This window comes from Stegostoma tigrinum, chromosome 15 (genome assembly GCF_030684315.1).
Source record: "Stegostoma tigrinum isolate sSteTig4 chromosome 15, sSteTig4.hap1, whole genome shotgun sequence".
Taxonomy (NCBI): Eukaryota; Metazoa; Chordata; class Chondrichthyes; order Orectolobiformes; family Stegostomatidae; genus Stegostoma; species Stegostoma tigrinum.
The window spans coordinates 49,977,822-49,999,664 of record NC_081368.1 but is presented as its reverse complement, the minus strand read 5'-3'; the positions used below and the strand labels follow the sequence as shown (position 1 = coordinate 49,999,664).

The following is a 21,843-nucleotide window of genomic DNA, read 5'->3' as shown; positions in this document are numbered from 1 at the left end:
AGGGAGGAGGGTAACTTCTTCAGTTTAGGCATCCCTGGAAGAGGTCCTAAATCAATCCAGTCCCATTCACCAGTATTTGGCTCATATGCCTCTAAATCCTTTATCTTCAATTCTTCTCTCCTTTGTTCAATTTTTTCCTGATATTCATTCTCTCTAATTTCTGGTAGTACACTTTTTTAATTTAAAAAAAACACTGGAATAGTTATCAGAGATAATAGGAAGTGCAGATGCTGGAGTATCCAAGATAACAAGGTGTAGAGCTGGATGAACACTGCAGGCCAAGCAGCATCATTAGGAGCAGGAAGGCTGACGTTTCAGGCCTAGATTCTTCATCAGAAGGATCTTGGCCTGAAACATCAGCCTTCCTGCTCCTATGATGCTGCTTGGCCTGCTCTAATAGTTATATCCATTTAGAGTACAGGGATCAGATTAAACAGTACCTGTAACCTTACCAAGTCCTGTATAAACTTAGCATAGTTCACTACTTTTAATTCTAGAAACTTTGGAATAAATTGTGGTCTTTTGTTTTCATTTTAATTATGTTGCTGATTTGTGGTTTGCTCACATAAATCTTGAGTCCTTTGCTTTTAACTATTTCAGCTTCTTATTTTCTAAGGTGTAAGCAATGTTTCTGGTTTTTCAACCAAACTGTATCATCTCCTCATATTTATCCTGGTTGGTTTCATTTGTCACATAACTGGACAGTCTGGAAGATCACTAATTTCATCTTGTATGGTGTTGTATTCTTTGCCAGTGATAGCTAAACTCCTGAATTCTATATTTTCTCATTGTCACGATTGTTCAACTTTTTTCTCAAAGCACTATAAATCTTTACTGATATTCAGTAATCTGCTGGCCTAGTGCCTCATATAATGTAACATACACATTTCTGAAACTTTCAGAAATTTTGGCATTATCAATGTTTGTTTTATTTCATGACCAGGTCATGTCTCAAACTCAAATTGTTGTCCCAGCTTTGACTGCACAGGGCTGGGAGTAGGCAGCATCTGTGGTACTGTGGATACAGATGTCATTTAAATCCCCTCCTCACTTGTGAAGGAAGCTGAGGAAGAGCAGCAACAAGATCTGAAGCACTTAAGTGGAAAGGACAGGGATAAGATAGCACAGATGCTGGGATAAAATACATGATTTTCAGAGGTCTGGGGTAACGTTGCTGACAGAGAAGGGGTATGATGATCCTGTAAAAATACCCTACTTACGCTTACAGAGGGAACGATGGAAATGAAGAATGGTGGACAGTGCTACGTTGCCTTCAATGCTTAGAAAATGAAAAGACCTCCGGTCACTTTCACAGAATTATTATGCATCAATTATTGGCAAATAGCAATTTAGGACAGTGCTAAACAACATCTACATTTCAATACTTTTCCTGTAATCTATCAGAAAGAAAGAACAAAATAAACACGAATGAGATACCATGGATGAATAACATCATAAGAAAACAATAGATAGATAGTAAAGAAAGGTGCTAATAATCAATATAAGGACAGTAGAAGAGTGCATGATAAAAGAGAATACAAGAGATTAGGACAGAAGTCAACAAAAACAATTAGAAAAGCAAATATAAACGATGAAATTAAATGATTGTGGAACATAAGATGTTATGTGTAAAATATTTTATAGGCACACCAACACAAAAAGGCCATTAAGAGATTGACAGGATAATACCTCTTAATGAAAGAGAGATGGCATGCATAACACTGATAAATGCAGGTATTTTCAGGTTCTCAACTTTTATGGATTATAAAGTTTAGGGAGAAGACCAATATTTTCAGTTCATAAACTCACATCACATGGTCGACATTCCAAGTCCAGTACAACATGATCAATATGAGGTGCATATGACTTCACATGTTCAATATACAGGATATTTGTCCACCATGGCTTTGCATAGAGAGTTTCTAATAAATACTTAATCCTTAATGCCACTGTCTCTGCCCAAGCTTGCCATTCCGGATTAGTAAATCTCCTCTTTTCATAACGCATCCCACAATTTGTTTCAACTTCCGACTGGTTGCCTGGTCCTTTCCATCTTGAGTTGAATATGCTGTCTTTATTAGTGCACGTTTTAAATGATGATGTGAATGCTGGAATTGTAGGATTAGAGCCGCTCTCGGATCCCTCAGTACTCAAACTTCGAAGCTCTGCTGTTAAACTCTCCTGCTGTACTTTAGAAGAACCGCTATCAAAATTCTGCCTGTTGAAGTGTGCGTCTCTGCTCTCAGCATACAAGCTGATATTATGGTGAATATGTAAAATCCCTCCCTTATCCTCTCTTAACAATTGGCATGCTATAGGCCATCCATCTTCTGAACTTGGAATAAGTCCCAAATTCACTCGATCTGCCAGGTTGCGTAGAGAGAGCTGAGAAACACAATTGAGTTTAATTATAAATTTATAACCAAGGAATATTTCAAACATTTCTTTACAAATGCAAATTAGAATGAAAAGGAAGATCTCTATCAAGGTACCTCGACCTACTGTACTTTAGCTAACGTGGGAGCCAAAGTTAGATACCTGGGAATAGCTTTTCATGGTTCCAGTATCCACTAGAAAAGCTGTACTGTAAACTATGAGCTATCTGTGAACAAGATAACAAGGTGTGAAGCTGGATGAACACAGCAGGCCAAGCAGCACCTCGGGAGCACAAAAGCCGACGTTTCGGGCCTAGACCCTTGATCAGAGAGCCTCTGATGAAGGATCTCGGCCCGAAACGTCAGCTTTTGTGCTCCCGAGGTGCTGCTTGGCCTGCTGTGTTCATCCAGCTTCACACTTTGTTATCTTGGATTCTCCAGCATCTGCAGTTCCCATTATCTCTTATCAGCTATCTGTGAACAATTTGGTGAAATTGCTGTGATCATCTTTGGGACCATAAATGTACCTTTGAATTGATTTTCTAACATTACACAACTGCAATAGAAGGCTATGGAAATTCGGCATGTCCACAATTGGACTCTTACCAATTTTTACAGATGTACCACAGAAAGCATTCTATCCAGATGCTTTACAGTTTGGTGTGGCAATTGCTCTGCCCAAGTCCACAAGAAATTACAGAGAGTTCTGAACACAGCCCAGTCAATCACAAAAACCAACCTTCATTCCACTGACTCTGTGTACACTTCCGTCTGCCTCGGGAAAGCAGCTATATTCTGTTCTGTTCTATTACCCTGATGTACTTGTGTATGGTATGATTTGTTGGGTTAGCATGCAAAACAATACTTTTCACTGTATCTTGGTATGTAACAATACTAAATCAAACCAAGTCAAAACAAATCCTGCTGAAATATGGCACCAAAATTATACCTGTTGATGGCTGTCAGTTGGGTTCAAACAAGTGAGCATAACCTAGAAGACAACTCAATGATTGGAAAGCAAACAATTTTGACTTCAGTGTTCTGAGTCCTCCTGCTATGCAGCAGCCAACGCTATTTCAAAACTCAATTTCAACGGTATTTAAAGAGAAATGCATCACTCTGACAAACTGGATCCCAATACACAGGAAAACATATCCCAGGAGGGATCTCAATAATCAAATTATGCTGATGTTTCGATGAGAACACAGTCAAGCGTCTTCAGGTCAGGCATGCCCAGCATAAAGCCAATGTCTCTATTTAATTCTCCAATACGAATTTCATATTCAGTATTTGCACCCAATTGTAGCAGTCGTGCAGAGAAACCTTGTTTTGTTGAACACACATTCATCAAAGTGATGGGAAAATCTATCATTGTGCAGATGGAAAAGAGATTCACCTGCACGAAGTTTGGTGCAAATAGAGAAAGAAAAACACTTGGATTTAATAATGTTTTATTTTATTTTCTCAGCTGGATAACTTCTATTCCCTGAATGGTCTGTCACCACAAGTGTAATTGCAGAGCAAAAGCTAATCTTACAGCCTTGTCCAAATGAGTTCTCAGGCTCTCACCAACGTTTTACATGGTCAATTGTAAAGATTACTGCCTATAACTGTCTGCTTTCTCTTTCGTTCATCCAATTCTTGCAAACTGACCTTTTATTCAGATTCAGTGATAACTTAGAAACCATGTAAGCCATTACTAGAATGACTTTCTGTTGACTCCAATTCTGTCATAGTCTGTCTCAGCAGCAACATAAATCACACGAGCCAGGCAGAAGAGAAATTCCAAATTGCATTTTATTTCAGAATTAATAGTTAAAGTATAGCTATTTATAAAACCTGACAGTCCACGTTGAACCTTGGAGAACAAGTCAACTCAGCCTCTCTAGTCACAAATGCAAACTGCAGATGCTAGAATTCTGAAACAAACTCAGAACATTCTCAGAGAAATGGGTAGCACGGTCACCCAATGGTTACCACTGCTGCCTCACAGCACTAGGTACCTGAGTTCAATTCCATTCTCAGGCAACTGACTGTATAGAGTTTGCACATTCTGCCCATGTCTGCGTGGATTTACTTTGGGTGCTCCAGTTTCCTCCCATGATCCAAAGATGTGCAAGTTAGGTGGATTGACCATGCTAAATTACCTGCAGTGTCCAGGAATGTGTACACTAGGCAGATTCGTCATGGGAAATACAGGGTTACAGGGCTAGGGTCAGAGTGGGTCAGGATGGGATGCTGTTCAGAGGATCGATGTGGACTCAATGGGCTGAATGACCTGCTTCCACACTGTAGGGAGTCTATGCTAGAGAAACTCAGCAGGTCTGACAGCATCTGTGGAGAGGGAAACAGAGTTATTATTTTGAGTCCTGTACGACTTCTTAAGAACAGGGTAGAGGCCCAGTGCAAAAGACAAAGGAGTTGTTGTTAATGGTGGAGAAAGAAACAAAATGATGAAATCAGGTATAAATTAAATAAATTACAATACCTTAATTTACACCCATTTTACACTATTAATAACCTCTTTGTCTCTTGCTGTGGGCCTTTGCCCCTGTTACATTAGCTGAAGAACAGAGAAATCCAGTTTGGTCATGATGGATTAGTGGTAGGAAACTGCTTTTGCCACCAAGGTGCAAATTGAGCCAAGGCTATCAAATGCAAGCCAATGACCACAGACCTGCAGGAGGTGTCTTCTGCTTTAAACAGGATAACAGATACATTATTACATCATTTAACACATCAGTGATTTCTAGCAGTGTTGCTGCAGAATGTTTTGAGTGATGTATGACCTGCCCAGGAGAAGAACCATGATGATGAAAAGGTTTGGATTAGATGTAAAGTGGTCCCAATTTTCATGCATTACCTCCCTCAGCCAGTGCTCAACAAGCTGCTTCATGTCTAGATGGCCACATGCACGGTGGTAGGAATAGACCACAGGCTTACATTTCTTATGATACACACTATATAAACCTTCATCATGATTAGGTGATTCAACAATATGAGTGCTTGGTCTGGTGATGCACACCCTGCATTTATACTCCTCCTCCTCACAATCTTGTCAGAACCTGATTCATCCTGTGTCATCCTCTAATGCAATCCTTTCTGCGGTACAACATTATGTACACCTTCACTGGTAAGGATTGATGGGTTCTTCCAAATCTATCTAGACTCCTGAACAGCATCTTCAACACTGAAGCTAACTTGATTGAGAATAACACTGATGGTCATATGATTTTATGCTATTATGGTCCTGTGTTTTTCGCTAGTGGGATTCCTCATATGTACCATGACCCAAATCAGAAGACGGCACATTCTTTCTCTACTACAGAAAACTTTCTCCAACTCAAAATTCCATTTTACCACCAACATCTCAAGAACGTCAATGCTTTTCTGTGACATCTGTGTAATTTATGCATTTTTCACATGACTATTTCTGTCTCATGCAATGGAAATCAACAATATGTACCAATTATTAACAACTTCGTAACTGAAAATAGGATCATTACACGAGAGAAAGGAGATTTTATTTCTTCATTCTGGTCTTGACTAAAACCTCGGTACTATGTATAATAGAAGAGTTAAACCAACTCTCATTATTATTTCAAAAGATGAAGTCATTTTTATAAAAATGCAACTGCAAGGGGCAATTAAATTACTGATAAAAGACACACAGTCTAACCATGATGGTCAATAAATCCTTGTATCTTTTCAATTTATGTCTTTCTTTCCGGCTTTCTATACTCTACATTCAATCAGTTTTATAGCAATGTCTTATTGATTTTAAAAACTCAAGTTACAGCTTAGAATTGATGCAAATATTGATCCAAAATTCCAAAACCACAAATGGATGAACTTATGGATCTCTGTACTGAGTCCCACTTCAGAGTGTAGGTAGAACTTTGGAAAATAAAAGTAATAATGACCATTGAGTCTACAAAGGTCCACTTATTCCATAGACCCTGTATAAATCATCTAGCATTTACCTCACTGACCCAATAAATCTCCTAAAAGAAAATCCACATTAAAAACTCCCAAAGACATCCCTTACCCCTCACACACTCCATATGTCCGATCTGCGTCATGACATGCCATCTACTACTAAGATCCCTCATACCTTCCAGACCACTAGTTTCTCTACCTGCATGCAATGGCCCCCCATTTCTCTGTGCCTCCTTATTTTTCAAACACCTGCATGACACTTTGTAACTGTAATATCACCCCATTCCCCTCTGCCCATATCTACAGCCCTACATAGTCTCATATTAACTTAGTGCTAACTCATGTCAACCCACTGCTGTTTGCCCTCACACCCTCAATACAAACCCAACCAGTATCCAACAATAGGCAGATTTCAAGAAATGTGGATATTAAATAAAGGATCTTCCCACCAAATGAAGCTCCACTGTTAACCAATACAGCCTGTGTGAAGCTCAGTGTGACAATGAGGCGAGCTTGCAACTTCCAGTTGATTTTGTGTTCAAGAGAAAAATTTAAAAGGGACCTGAGGGGCAATTTTTTCCAGACAGATGGTGTTTTATATGTGGAATGAACTGCCAGATGAAAAGGTAGATGCAGGTACAGTTACAACATTTAAAAGACATTTGGATAGGTACAACAATAGGAAAGGTTTAGAGGGATATTGGCGAGGCACAGGTAAATGGGACTAGTTTAGTTTCGGAAATTTGTTCGGCATGGTTGAGTTGGACCAAAGGATCTATTTCCACGCTGTATGACTCTATGATTACCGAGCCCTAAAAGGCAAATCTTCAAAATATAACATCACTATCTCTTCCCCAGTAATGAAATCTGATCAGCTGTTTGCTGGAAAATATTTGTTCTTGTGCCTACAACTCCCAGTACAGAAGAACCATCCTGTTCTGAGAGTGCTGGATTAGCTCAATATTTACAAATCTCTAGAGTCACCAATCCTTTTTCCAACTAGATATTGATGCAAATTATATATCTCCTTAGTCTCAATTTCTTTTCTAAGGTGTAGATTCTATACTTATTGGCAGTAAGAAGTCAAAGAGTTTCTTTTGAACTCATTCCACCTGTAGCTTGTTTAGTTTAATTGTACATTCTTCTATGCTAACATTCTTCAATTAACCTAAATTATGTGATTCAAGTATCAAGACTTTAAAACATAGAAAGCATCTGAAAATAGTATTTGGTTTAGGCTGAGTTTTTTGGAAAAGACATCTAGCAGATTTATCCTCAGAACAAGAGATTCCTCAAGATTTATCCAGCTTTGGTGAAACAAATTCAGAAAACCCTGTAATATTCCAACAGAAAACAGTAAGAAATTGTGTGCACATAGGAACATACCTGTCGGTTGTCACCTTTGTGGATTTTACAGCGATGTGATACTTTGTTCAATTCCAGATTCTTTAAGAGCGCAGCAACTGCATGTGGATTCCACTCGCAGGCATGGACAAATATTGCACCCGCATGCATGAGAAATGGTAACGTAAAATAACCAATACCTGTAGAAGTAGAATTAATCGAGGGATTTTATCAGTCACTTTTGCTTTAAATAAATGAGATCAAACTACCAGCACACATTATTCACAAAATTAGACGCTATGCATGTCATATGTGATAGTCCCTAAGCATCTTTACACAATATTAGTTTTTCAATTGAAATACTCATATACCAGGATCCTATACTATCAGAGTAACTAAACTTCAAAAGTAAGCAATGGCTGTAAAGCACATAGGGACAACTTGTGGCACTGAATAGTACTATTAAAATGCTAATCTCTCTATTTCAAGAAAATGTCATACTGGTCAGTAAAATATCTTTTCTGAGGCTATTATCATCTGAAAACCTAGCTTAGACAGCACTTCCATCAGTAGCAGTATCTTGGTGACAATAAGAACACAGGACACCTTGCCATTGATAATAGCGTATCCCACTTGTTTTGATCATTGATATGTATGAATCTGGCTACTGACCGACTCGCTAAGCAAGTATAAAGAGTCTCAAAAGCAAATCCATGTGCATATTTGAAGTGGAAAAGGTCGATTTGAAACTTCCCTGCAATATAAACAGGATGATTTAAACGGTATCCACCAAGCCAGGAACCAGTACTGCAGGACAACCTCCCTGAAAGAGTTCTGCAAAACAGTGGCATTTTTGTCTAATAGCCCTGGACTCAAAGAAGCAGCTCACAGCGAGCTTTATTGTAAATTATTTGGCTGTAGCCCTTGACTTGGGAAGAGTGTGTGCATGTGTGCTGATGACACTGGGCACAGAAACGCATAAAATGTTCTGTTCTCCAATCATGACTGTCCTCACCTTCAGCACTGGAGAAAACTCAAAATAAACAAAGAAGCTGATTATTCTAACAGTCTGCACATCATGTCAAGCTGCATGAATTTCTTACCAATGATATTTAAGGGGAATTGGAGAGGGAACGAAGTGCACAATAAACATCAAAACATCATAAATAATTAACATATATGGAATATACATACCCAAACTAAAATTACTTGTGTGTTCAAGCCTACCATCTTCTGGAGTTTACATCAACACTTGTTTAAAAACTGCTGTACATCATCAGGCACCTTTCATGAGATGATTTGCTGATGGTATGAGAGCTCAGTTAACACAATGAGCCTAAAAAAGTAGACTCTCTAAAGTAAATTTTATCTATACCAATGTTAATTGATCACCCTTGCCCTTTTGAGCAAAATTACATTCTGTAAGTACCAATCGGTTAAACGAGTTGATGAAATGAAAATAGTTTTCTTTCAAACTACCAGTCCCTGGAATGTTGCAAAAATGGAATGCTTCCCTCTTCACAGACAGTAGTGTATTATAAGATCATACTTCACAGACTGAGACCACTTAAACCCATTGTTAACATTTGAGCAACTCTTAATGTTACCTGCATACAGGTCCACAACCACCTCTTCTGTACAATCAAAAGAGCTGACTCGAAGCTTCTCTGTGATGTTTCCTGAGGAGAACATGCATTTGGTGACATCAAATGTGTACCTTGAAAATAACATGAGGTGGATTACAGTATTAGAGGTACAGCCCTATCAACTCTTGATCACTTTAAGAAATAACAATCATTTTCAGAAAAGAATATAAATGTAAATTACAGCATCTCCCCACTACATGTTGGCAGATAACAGAAGCAGTACCCAAATCATGTGGTTGAGAAAGTGCATTAAAGTTGCAGCAATACTGAAAAATATTCAACAGATATTATTCCAACAGAGTCATCATTAACAAGCAATACCAACCACAGAACAAACCTCACGGTCTACATGGAGCATAACAGCATATTGTTGGAGTCATCACACTACCAGAAGAATGCGGATGCTTTAGGAGACAGTACAGAAAAGGTTTACTGGGATGTTGCCTTGACTGGGGAATTTTAGCTATGAGGAAAGATTGACCAGGCTGGGTTTGTTTGCATTGGAATGCAGGAGATTGAGGGGCGACCTAATAGACGTTTATAAGATTGTGAATCACCTGGACAGTGGACATTTTGAGGCCTTTTCCCAGGGTGGAGGGGTCAATTACTAGGAGACACAGATTCGAGGTGCAGGGGAGAAAGTTTAAAAGAGACGTGCAAAGCAAGTTTTTCACATAAAGGGTGCTGAGTGCCTGGAGTGTGCTGCCAGAGGAGGTGGTGGAAGCAGACACAACAGCAGCGTTCAAGAAGCACCTGGATGACTACATGAACAGGAAGGGAATCCAGGGATATGGATCCTGTAAGTGAAGACAGTTTTAGTGTGAAAGGGCAAAATGTGCCAGTGCAGGCATGGAGGACTGAAGGGCCTATTCCTGTGCTGTACTGGCCTTTGTTCTTTGTTCATATGATGTAGGGGTCACTTCCTACCACTTAAAGCCTTGATTTCTAGCATGAGGTTTTGAGTCTGAAAACAACTGGATCTGATGTTCAAAAGACACATATTTCCAAATTAGTACTCAAATGCTACTGAGCTCCTTTATTTAGATTGACAATTGTTGAATAAACATCTTGAAATGAGAAATTATATTGAGCTTCCATTTGCATGCTTCAATAAACACGAGAGACCCCATGTTGTTATCTGGAAAGGAGGAGGGAGATTTCCAGTACACTAGTCAACTGTCTGCCTTCAGGCATCACATCAAATGCGTGTAATCTGATAATTCACTAAGTTGCTTCTTCAGGATATTGCTGTGTGAAAATGGCTATCGACATTTGCTTATTTAACAATATCTTTAACGAAACAACAAAAACAAAGTTGCTGGAAAAGCTCAGCAGGTCTGGCAGCATCTGTGAAGAAAAAAGTCAGAGTTAACATTTCAGGTCTGGTGACACTTTCTCAGAACTGCCAGACCTGCTGAGCTTTTCCAGCAAATTTGTTTTTGTTCCTGATTTACTGTACCTGCTGTTCTTTTGGTTTTTATTTAACAATATATTTACTTCAGAAGTGCTTAATTTTTTACTTAACTTTTTAAAAATTTATTCACTGTATGTGGGCTTCGCTAGCTAGGTAAGTATGGCAGTTTCCCTACCTAAAGGACATTGTGAACCAGATGGGTTTTTATGACAATCGACAATGGATTCACGATCATCATTAGATGTTAAATTTCAGATTTTTTTATTGATTTCAAATTCCACCATCTTCCATGGTGGGATTTGAACCAAGGTCTCTGTATTAACAGTCCAGCGATAATACTTTCCCATCATTATTTCAATGGAAAGTAGCTTGATACATTCTGAGGATGAGAAAATCAATCAGTTTATGTCTTTTTGTTTAAAAACTAACCAATGTATTAAATTGTGTTATATGTTGAAGAGGTAACTGTTGAGGCAAGTCTATATTAGTGATGATAATTCCCTGGAGTTCCGGAGAAATGTCCTCTTGTTCCTCTTCCACAGATGTTACCAGACACACTAGGTACTTCAAGGATTTTTGGTTTTTAATTCCTGAAGCGCTTAATTCTAAACTTGGTGCTTGGTGATTTCTCAGTGAGTTAATTCACTGAGCAGCTTAGCCATGAATATTTGACCTCCAATTCTCAATTTGAGAGGAATAGGCATCATCTCAGTCTTGGAGTTGTAGGGATCTTGGTAAATGGAGTGTGAAATAAAAATAGGATTGAGTTTTCCATTACGCTCCCACGATTGAAAGCAACAAGGCAATGCCCTGCGCTGACTACAAGACAAACAGCTTTACTAGGAAGTCAATAACTGTAACAGACTGTACATAGTGGATCAAAGCAAAGCTTTACAGCACTACCACATCCAAAAGCAAAATATTCCAGATGCTGAAATCTGAAATAAAATGAAGAGAATGCAGGAAGTATTCAGTACATCTAGCAGTATCTATGGAGAAAGAAATAGAGTTAATGCTTCTGGTCATTGAGCTTTCAGCAAAACCCATCATCTCGAAATATTCACTCTATATAAGTTCTGCAAGGCCTGCTGAATACTCCTGGCATTTTCTGTCCTCACCTCAGTTATAACAAAAAGATAATAAACAGGGGACTCCATGAATAGTCTCATCCTTGATGATAGAAGATGCTCAGTGCACAAATGCAAAAAACAACCCTGAGACATTTGTGACCATCTTCAGCTGGAAGAGCTGAGTGTAAAATCTGTCCTCACTTGTCAGTACTCTGCAAGTAAAGGCTTCGCTCCCGGCAAAATTTCAGCTGCAGTACTGAAAAATTGTGCTCTAGAAGTAGCTGTGCCTTCAGTCAATATATTCAAAGCACTGATGTCTACCCAAAGTAAAAAAAAGTATATCCTGTCCACAAAGTGGATGACAAATCTAATGTAACCAAATACATACTCATCTTTCAACACCCAATCATCATCAAAGAAATGGAAGATAGTGCTGACAATGTGTCAAGCAACATTACTTCACCAATAAGCTGTCCACTGATGCTCATTTTCGATTAGGCCAGGACATCTCAGCTCGAAATTCTTTACAACTTTGGTATAAAACCAGCTAATAAGTTCTAAGATGAGATGGATGGCCCCTGGCATCAAGGCTTCACGTCAAAAAAGAGGGTGAGATTGAAGTGAAGTGGAATCAAGGGAAAACTCTCCATTGGTTGGAGTCATATTCTAATAACAGCAGCAGGCAGATGGTAACACCACCATCTCCAAGTTCTCTTTCAAATTTCACACCAACCTGAATTGGAAATATATTACAATTCCTTCAGCATCACTAGATCAAATCCTGGAACTCCCTACTTAACTGCATGGTCTGTAATTTTTCATATTGGCTCACCAACTCAAGGAACATTTAGAGATGGGCAATGAAGCCTGACTTTACTAATGTTGCTTGTATCTTGTTGACTTACAGAGAAAGAACGTTAGGAGACTTTATGCTATTTACATCCTTGGTCATCACTCCTGGTATAAATCTTCCTTTAGGATGCAGTCTCTGGTCAGGGTAATTTTATTTTCACAATTACCAATTTATTCCTGGGGTATAAATGGTTTCTTAAAGTTAAAATAGCTAACTGCTTACTTGATGTAAGTTCATTCCACTTTAGTCACATCATTCATTAATAGTTCACCACAGACTAATGAGACAAGACAGTTTGGAGTGCAAGGAGAAACAACTTGCTTCTCCAAATCAGTGATGTTGAAACTGGCCATTGGAGACAAGACTGGAGATGAGAAAGGGTCACTGGACCCAAAAGGTCAACTCTGATTTCTCTCCTGAGATACTCCCACGTCTGCTGAGCTTTTCCAGCAATTTCTATTTCTCGTTGGTGATGACCCTCACTTCCTTTCTTCTAGTAAGGAAGCATATACCTTTTGCTTGAAAGCTTGTCATAATTACTATGTATCAAACTGAACTTTCACCCCAGAACAACATAGCCTAGTTGACCGGATGGCTGGTTTGTGATGCAGAGTGATGCCAACTTTGTGGGTTCAATTCCAACACCTCTTGAGATTACTGTGAAGGACTCTCCTTCTCAACCTCTCACTATGCCTGAGGCATAATGACCCTCAGGTTAAACCAGTACCAGTCATCTCTCTCTCTAATTAGAGAGCAGACCTATAGTCTGGTAGAGCTAAGACTACTTTATAAGTTTATGACACATATATTAATGCTAGGTTATACCACTGATGTTTAATAATTGCTCCATTTATTTCCCCACCATGGTATTCACAAAAGTGGAGCAGAATTTTTAAGGTTTTGCCTCTTATAGAATTCCTTCTGTATGTTGTGTGCTTTTGTGTTTAATTGCACTAGCGCCGAACAGTGCTGCTCTCAACTTTCAGCTAGAAGTTAACACAAAGAGGCCAAGAGTAAGTCACTACAAAAACAAAGTTGCTGGAAAGGTTCAGCAGGTCCGGCAGCTTCTGTGAAAGACAAAACAAAGTTAACGTTTCGGGTCCGGTGACCCTTCCTCAGAACACCCTCTGTTCTGAGGAAGGGTCACCGGAACCGAAACATTAATTCTGTTTTTTTCTTTAACAGATGCTGCCGGACCTGCTGAGCTTTTCCAGTAACTTTGTTTTTGTTCCTGATTTTACAGCATCCTCAGTTCTTTGGGTTTTTATTCAAGAGTAAGTCACTGCCTGGCTACTGCTTTTCCCACTGTAGGAGGTTCTTGACCTCCATTAATCTCTCTCCTAAATATATAGGAAATGAAACTGGTCTATTCCAGCAGCAAATCAGCAGCTGATGTTTCATGGCATCCAAATTTCTTTCCACATTGACAGTTCAAACACTTTTTAGAGAATTGCTTCCGGGTCTTATGGTAATTTTTACTTGGTTTGAAATTAAAAATCTTGGCAAACATTTCCTAGGTCAATGAACAATAAAAATTTGCATCTTGAAAAATCAAACATCAACTTGCTTCAAGCCTGTTTTATGCTGCTGGTATCAACCAATTTAACCCCCACTGCGAGATATCGAGGTTAAAAGAATCTCAGGTTAAATCTATGTTTTGCCTCAATGAACTGAAACATGCCATGTTGTGGCATGACTTCTAAAGTCTGTTTAATTTAAGGAAAGAAACCTATTACAAATATGTAAAGGTCAACACTGAGAAAGAGTCAGCCAGCACCCACAGTCATTAGCATTGTCACCTCTGCATGCAGTAAAATTTAACATTCTTATGGTCAAGTTTTAATTTCTCTCTATTTACTCCGTTGTCACCTGATGCCATTATCAATATGGTGGACCCAGGCATCGTTCCCCAGCAGTAAAGTCACCTTTGGAGTTCGAAAGCCACCAGCAGACACTCTACCAGCTTTGGCAATGCGTTTTGCTCCAAGTACATTAGCAACCACCTGCCACAGTTCTGGCTCTGCAATACAAGGCACAAAGGGACAATCAGTATATTTTTAATGTTAATTTAGTTCTACATCAAGGATGTCTAGAAGTGACAGCTGTAATGTCCATGTTATTTAACTTATTTTATCTCCTTTCTTTTCAGTCCCTATGTCAAGAATCATCCTGCAGATAAGAATGAACAGGGTACATGCTGATTTTACCTAATTTAGTTTTTCCTCTCTCACTCTACGAGACCTCTGTCACCCTAATTCCATCGGCTGAATGTAATAACATATTTTAACAGAGCGATGGAAGTCCTTTTAAACAATTAAAGGTTTTTTTTAAACCTTTGCTGTTCAAAAAAGCACCGAAAATATTATCTTCTCCTATCTTAATTCCTTGGATTGTGCACCCTCCAGTAGGTAGTCTGCAGCCGCTAATGATTTTCACTCTGAAATTTACTGCATCCCTGTAAAAAGAACCTAGACACTTATGTTTAACCCTTCACTCATCTTCATGAAAATAAATAGACATTAACATAAAACAAGAAATGTTATTTCACTTTCTAAACCCAAACCAGCAAAGTTGAAAAATACAGTGTACGCTTTGCTCATCATGTGATAACCTCTGCGCAACACATCTAAGGTTGAACTTTGATACTTGGTCCAACATTCCACACCAACCTTATGGGATGGCATTACTTTTGTATACAGCTGGTTGCACTATTAGAAAACAATGTAATCGTGCATGAAGCCGTGGCTGCCACACACACACACACACACACACACACACATAATTTGAAGAAATGTGTTTATAGGTTGGACAATGGTTTAATGTTGCTCTCAGCTATGCAGTTATGTGAGGGTCCCACATATTAGCAAATTCCTGGGCTGTGACTACCTCTTAAATACATTAGGTGACCTTAGCTGGTGAACAAGTTAAGTAGGAGGGAACATATAGTGAATAGCCAAAATGATAATCCACAGGAAAAGTACAATAATATCTCGAGGACTGAGGTTATCAACAGAGTTTATGTTGAAATGTTCTCTACAAATAGTTTGTGCTTTTTGCTTTACCCAAGGTTTTCCAGATTTCTGCCTGGAATGCTTTTTCATTCAGAATAATCATGTCTCCATGCCTCTTCCACACTCGAGGCAGGTCCTGACTAAGTTGATCATTCCATATCACTCCACGATGCTTCACCAACTCAGACAGCTCCTCCTGCAATTGTTTGTGGCAGGATTTTACTGAAGACTTCTTGGATAATATTGGATTCTGAAAGAAATATTTGTAAAACATAAGGCAAAGAAAAAAATTGCATTTTATAATTGATTTATAAGTGATAAATTTATAATAAAACTGAGGAGAGAGAAAATAATTACTGAAAGAGGTCAATTATTTATTGCAAATTAACTGACTATTGTTGACAAATTGGGAAGCCAGCTGGACAATTATCACCATAGCAATGGCCATACTTCTATGCTTTGTTTATGCCTTTTATCTGATGTTCCATTAAATAAAGAGCAACTCACCACCATGCCAGAAATGATTTCTCCTCTCTATTCTTTGTCACTTAGCTGAGTACAGCTCTGTAGCTTTAGGCAATACTCCAATGTCATTTGCCACGTGTGAGCCAAACAAGGAATACAATCAGCCATCACAATCAGGCTAATGTTCTGTTCGGACATACTCATATACGATCGATTTCCAGCAAGATGTTATGGACACAAATTAGGAGTTGAAACTATTCTTCATCTGTCACCATTAAGGATATTTGTTGGACCTCAATTGCTACCCCAACAGAGATTATTTAAAACAGTATAGATTAAGGTTGATATGATTTGCGGAAGTTAGTGACATGTTATATTTTCTTATTAAATATTGACGGAACCGAGTGCTGACAAGGAAGGCAAACAGAAGCTTCATCTTTTCTCCATGGCAAGTTAAGTGGTGTTTCCCACCACAGCCCATGCTGACTGGAATTCAAAATTTAGAATTAAAACCGAAAGAACTGCGGATACTGTAAATCAGGAACAAAAACAAAGTTGCTGGAAAAGCTCAGCAGGTCTGGCAGCATCTGTGAAGGAGAAAGCAGAGTTAACGTTTCGAGTCCGGTGCCCCTCCGGTTAACACCTGCCCATTTGCCTCCTCCCTCCCCATTATCCAAGGGCCCAAACATACCTTCCAGGTGAAGCAGCACTTCACCTGCACTTCCCAGAATCTAGTTTACTGCATTCGTTGCTCACAATCTGGTCTCCTCTACACTGGGGAAACAAAGCATAGACTTGGCGACTGCTTTGCAGAACATCTACGTTCTACTCGCAAAAAAGACCCTGAACAACCTGTTCCCTGCCACTTCAATGCACCACCCAGCTCCCTGGCCAATATCTCTGTCTCTGGCTTGCTGCAGTGTTCCAGTGAAGCCAAACACAAGCTGGAGGAACAACACCTCATTTTCCGCTTATGCCCTCCGGACTCAATATTGAGCTCAATAATTTTAGGGCCTAAACTCTCCCATGTCCCCCACCCCACACACATATCCTGCCATTATACGCCCCCTGTTGTTAGTCACTAACTGTCCCCATTAAGAATTATTCACCCTCCCAGCCTGATCATTAGCAACTCCTTTGTCTATCCAACTGTCTTTCTCTCTCTTTGGGCTCCATTCTATTGTTTACTCCCTACCCCACCCACCTCCCTATTCTCTGCACATAAACTGATGTTTTCCCAGCCACTGTCAGCAGTTCTGAGGAAGGGTCACCAGATCTGAAACATTAACTCTGTTTTCTCCTTCACTGATGCTGCCAGACCCACTGAGCTTTGCCAGCAACTTTGTTTTTGGTCCAAATTTAGAATGTTTGCCATTACTGAAACTCACAAAAATATTACTTTTTTTATTCTTAATAAATCAAAAAAATGCTGTTAATTATATGATGCTAAGAGATGAGCAAGAACTAAATAATCTATTTTTTATAAAATTGGTTTACAAATGTGATTTTTTTGGTCTACAGTATGCATACTATTATATTCCATCCATAAAGTTATAATGTTTGAATTATTCTTCAGACCAACTGCCAGATGATACACCAGTACCTTGGAATTACTTTCCAAGAACTTCTATTTTCCTGCGTCAAACGAAAGACAGGGGAAAGAAGTCCTACCTTTATTTTTGTGAAAGTACAGGTACTGCCTGGAACCACAGTATTACTCAAGTTGAGAAGGTGGAGCTGACTTAGTTTATCGGAAAGCACAGGCAATGCCACCGCTCCATCAGGTTGCCTCTGGAGGCGATAGGCTGTGTCCAAAATTCCATTTGCCTCCAAATACTCTCTGTTAAGTGGAAATAAATGAAAGGATGTTAAAATACCTTCTGATGTAATGATGAAGTAAACTGTAGATTTTACAGTCTAACAGTACTGTGAAATCTTTAATGCTACTTCACATTGTGACACACATATTAATCCTGAATCTCACTTCAGGACACTCTTCCCCATTCTTCCTTTTCAATTTTTCTCATGCTAATTCTTCTCAAGAGTTCGGGCACATGCTTCAAAGTAGCAGGATCAAACAATGGAAGCAGGGAGGAGGAAATCAGGAAACAGACAGGTGGATTTTCACAAGTTCTGCAATAACAATATAGGCACAACTCTCTCTTATAAAAAGCGAAGCAATATATATATATATATATAAAATGAAATTTGAGGCACATTCTTTTACAGCAGATACATATTTTTCTCAGATTCCTATTAAAGGAGATGGACAATTCTGTGTGGATTAACTATCTTGGGACATAGACAAATTAGATGTATTTATCTTTACAACTTTTCTAACTCCAAATAATGTTGTTTCTCTACAGATTGCTCACTTGGAGTCCATTTGCTCGACCAAAGACTGGCAATGTGGATGAATTATTTTGCCATACATCTAGTTTGTGGAGGAAAACATTTGAACAGAAGTAGTGGGTTATTGTATTCTTGAAGTGTTTTCTTTGTAACAGTGGAACAGACTTTAGTTGTTGAATTTTAGCTCTATTACTATTCGTTGCAGCAGCCTGGGTAATTCATCCCTGGTTTGGAAGAGCAATTCATTTAAATACCCTCCACACATGCAAGTTTCACAGCATCAAAAAAAAATTGCTGAAACTAGTTAACGTTTCGGGTTCTGAGGAAGAGTCACAGATGCTGCCAGACCTGCCAAGCTTTTCCTTCACAGATGCTGCCAGACCTGTTCAGCTTTTCCAGCAACTTTGTTTTTGTTCAACATAAACACTATTGGATGTAAAATATTAAATAATACTAGAAAAATTTAATCAATTTGTATCAGCTATGGAAAATGGTCAACAAAAAAAAATTAAGTATAGTTCCCATTTGACAAGAATCATGTTCAAAACTATAAAACTAATGTCTTACCTGTACTGTTGTGCAAACTGAGCCTGAGTCACAATTGTAAAAGCTTCAGTCTGCATTCTCAGGCTGCTATAACTTAATATCTGGAAGAAAATGCATCGAATATAAACAAAGTTATGTCTAAATCTTCCATTGAGAGGTACTCACAGAAAGATCCTATCACTCATTTACAAATTTAGACAGTGAAGCAGAACATAAACTACTGTACAAATACACAATTATAGTTGCAGAAATCACAGTGGTTTTGCAGGACATAACCTTCAATATGGATTTTCAACATCAGGACTTTAATTCCAACAGTGCCTGACAGAATGCAGTTTTCCCCTGTCAGAATAGGAGGAAATTTATTACGATTTAAAGGAGCAGATGAGCAATTCTGTGTCTGACTTGGAGAATACAAATACATATTTTGACACTTGCAGAATAAACACACTGTGCACATTGTGGATTTCCTCATGATCAGATCTACCCATGTTGAGGAAATCTTGGGAATATGTTTTAAGAGCAAAAGAGTGGTACATATCAATACGTTTTTAAAATTACAGAGCACTGCATTTAAAAAATGCAACTACTCCAAAAGTATAATAAAACTTAACAGTTTTGATAAGTCAAAAGTGTGCTTATTTTGTCTTTTTTTAAGCAAATGTGATCATTCATCAGTTATGTGTATCCAAAAATTTAGTCTTTGCTCTTCAAAGTTTTGTTGGCTTTTTAAGTGATAGTGTGGATAGCTGCGTCATGTAGTGCAGTATTGAGATACACAAATCATAATGAGGGAGAGGTCTTAAGTCAGGCTGAGGAGGCAAAAATAATATCTGTTACTATGCTTGCCTTTAATCATTGTTAAGACACACAACCGATACACAGATCAACTGAATCATAAATTAATTAGACAGCACCATGACTGAGTATCAAAACTGTGAAAGCAAAATTTTTCATAGCCTGGAAATTTGAAATGTTAACTACTCCTTTTTCTACAAATGCTTCTGAATCTGAGTGTTTTCAAAATTTCTGTCTTTATTGTATATTTTAAAAGTAACTAATTGGCTACAAAGTGCTTTGGAACATACTGAGATTAACAAAGATATTGTATAAATTCAACTCCTCCTCTGATTATGATTTAAAAATACTTAGTGTGGATGTCAGGTGAGGAGGCTGACAAGTGTTATAGAGTAGATTTTTGCAAAAACTGCCATATAATCCCATCATGACATCTTTAGAACATTAATTAAAACTGTGCTACACAAAGCATTTTTGCTTAAACACAGAAGTCTAGGTGAGCAAATATGCTGCCTGGGTAGTGAAGGTATTCCATTAGTGAGTAACATTGCAGCCCAAGCAAAAGCAAAGGGCTGGATTTCCCAAGGAGTGGCAATTTCAAGCAGATTATCTGTGTCCCCCTGCTCTATGTGTCATCCTCATCACTTGCCTTCTCACCTAGTTTTCCATCATCTGTAAACTTGGTGATTGTACATTCACATCCTTCATCAAAATTATTGACATTGGAAATAATTGTGGTCCTGTACTAATCCCTGTGCCACACCACTACGTACAGGTTGCTATTACTGAAAATGTTACTCTTAGCCCAATTCTCTGACTTGTATTAGTTAGCCAGCCTTCTAACCACGGTACTTCTAGTACCATTGGCTCATCTTATTAAGTAGCCTGTGGGGTACGTTATCAAATACCTTCTGAAAGTCCAATATCTTACATTCATCTCGAGGGGGCTAGAGTGCCAGGTAGGTAGAACACTAAGTGGAAATGGGGATAAGGTGCCAGAGGTCCAGGAAAGTAAGAGATGGGGTGTTGAGGGGAGGACAGGGTAGGTGGGAGAAATCGGATCAAGCAAGGGACCCGGAGAAGGAGTATCAGATCCGGCTGTGGTTTGGGTGGGGGTAATTAGTTTGGGGCTTTGCTGGTGATGGGGGGGTGGGGTTGCAGTAGCAGGGAGGAGTGTGGCTCTGGGTAGTTGGGGTATCAGGTTAGGGTCTGGAGAAGTCATAGTTGAGGGTGTGAAGTATAGAGTCAGTTTCATGGTGAGTCAGGAGTTACACCTCGGTCTGACGATCGTTTTTCCAGCGCAGACGGGGCTTAACTCATTGGGAAACCTGACCGAACCCCCATCGCAGCAGACACCACACCACTGTAGGGGGAATTCAGTTTTCCTCTACACCTATTTTACGTAATTTCACTAAAACCACCTGAACTCTCTGGTCTAGCAGGGATTTCCTGAGGATTCTCGAAGTGTGCACAAACTGCTCCAATAGGGATCCCGCAGGGTCCGCATCAGTAGCTCCCGGTCTAGGCCGGAATAATGACTTCCGGGCCGTCGCCCCTCGCCTCAGCCCAGCGTTAGAAAGCTTCTAGCTGATCTTAACGCCGCTTCGCTTCAAACTAACGCTCATTTGGGTCTCACTTCCTGCGCTGTTGCTTTGTTTTTTCTTCTGGATTTGATTTTTTCTTCCCTAAATAAATCAGCAATTCCGGCCAAAAGACTCGCTGCCGGCCGGAACCCCGTGCTCAGGCGAGGGCGGAGGGTTTTCGGGGCGGTTTCCGGCGTGTCGCCGGAAGCAGCGCGGAGCGCCGTAGTGATGGCGAACTTGGTCCGGGACCCGGCCATTGATCGCTCTCTGCGCTCGGTATTCGGTAAGGGACATGGGGGAGAACTTCTTGGATGCTGTAGTGGGCTCGGGGAGGGGGGTTGGAGAGCGGTGGCTGGGTCATGAGCTGCTGGAGGAGGGTCCAGGAGAGAATGATGCTCCATGTCAGTTGGACAGCGGGCCTGAGAGCAGCTGCAGTGAATGTACCTG

At 39.4% G+C, this 21,843-nt stretch overlaps 2 protein-coding genes across 6 annotated transcripts in view; one reads left to right on the top strand and one right to left on the bottom strand.

Annotated features, from left to right (window-relative positions):
- Window positions 1-956: 956 nt before the first annotated feature.
- trmt12 (tRNA methyltransferase 12 homolog) lies at window positions 957-21,572 on the bottom strand. 3 transcript variants are annotated; one of them, XM_048544518.2, is made up of 8 exons: window positions 21,235-21,572; window positions 19,037-19,116; window positions 17,789-17,957; window positions 15,704-15,902; window positions 14,511-14,661; window positions 9,266-9,375; window positions 7,701-7,858; window positions 957-2,385 (listed from the first exon to the last, which is right to left on the bottom strand). In XM_048544518.2, the coding sequence occupies exons 2-8, from the start codon at window positions 19,090-19,092 to the stop codon at window positions 1,798-1,800; spliced, it is 1,431 nt and encodes a 476-aa protein (XP_048400475.1). In that variant the 5' UTR covers window positions 19,093-19,116; window positions 21,235-21,572; the 3' UTR covers window positions 957-1,797. The 3 variants fall into 3 exon arrangements, with proteins under 3 accessions (XP_048400475.1, XP_048400476.1, XP_059507460.1); XM_048544519.2 differs by having other exon boundaries at window positions 21,450-21,572; XM_059651477.1 differs by lacking the exon at window positions 21,235-21,572 and adding an exon at window positions 20,471-21,189.
- The window catches only part of cstf2 (cleavage stimulation factor, 3' pre-RNA, subunit 2), a 68,924-nt gene continuing 68,633 nt past the window's right edge, over window positions 21,553-21,843 (top strand). For all 3 annotated transcript variants that reach the window (XM_048544516.2, XM_048544517.2, XM_048544515.2), the window contains exon 1: window positions 21,553-21,679. In XM_048544516.2, the coding sequence (XP_048400473.1) occupies window positions 21,625-21,679 (55 nt within the window). In that variant the 5' untranslated portion in view covers window positions 21,553-21,624. The remainder of the gene's footprint in view (window positions 21,680-21,843) is intronic.

What these genes read in the sequence shown, in the direction of transcription:
- trmt12 (XM_048544518.2), bottom strand. Translation starts at nt 19,092, where the DNA reads ATGCAGACTGAAGCTTTTACAATTGTGACTCAGGCTCAGTTTGCACAA. An exon ending in GTACTTTCACAAAAATAAAG is followed by an intron (nt 15,903 to 17,788) that starts GTAGGACTTCTT and finishes TATTTCTTTCAG; the next exon opens with AATCCAATATTATCCAAGAA. An exon ending in AGAAATCTGGAAAACCTTGG is followed by an intron (nt 14,662 to 15,703) that starts GTAAAGCAAAAA and finishes CTTGTATTGCAG; the next exon opens with AGCCAGAACTGTGGCAGGTG.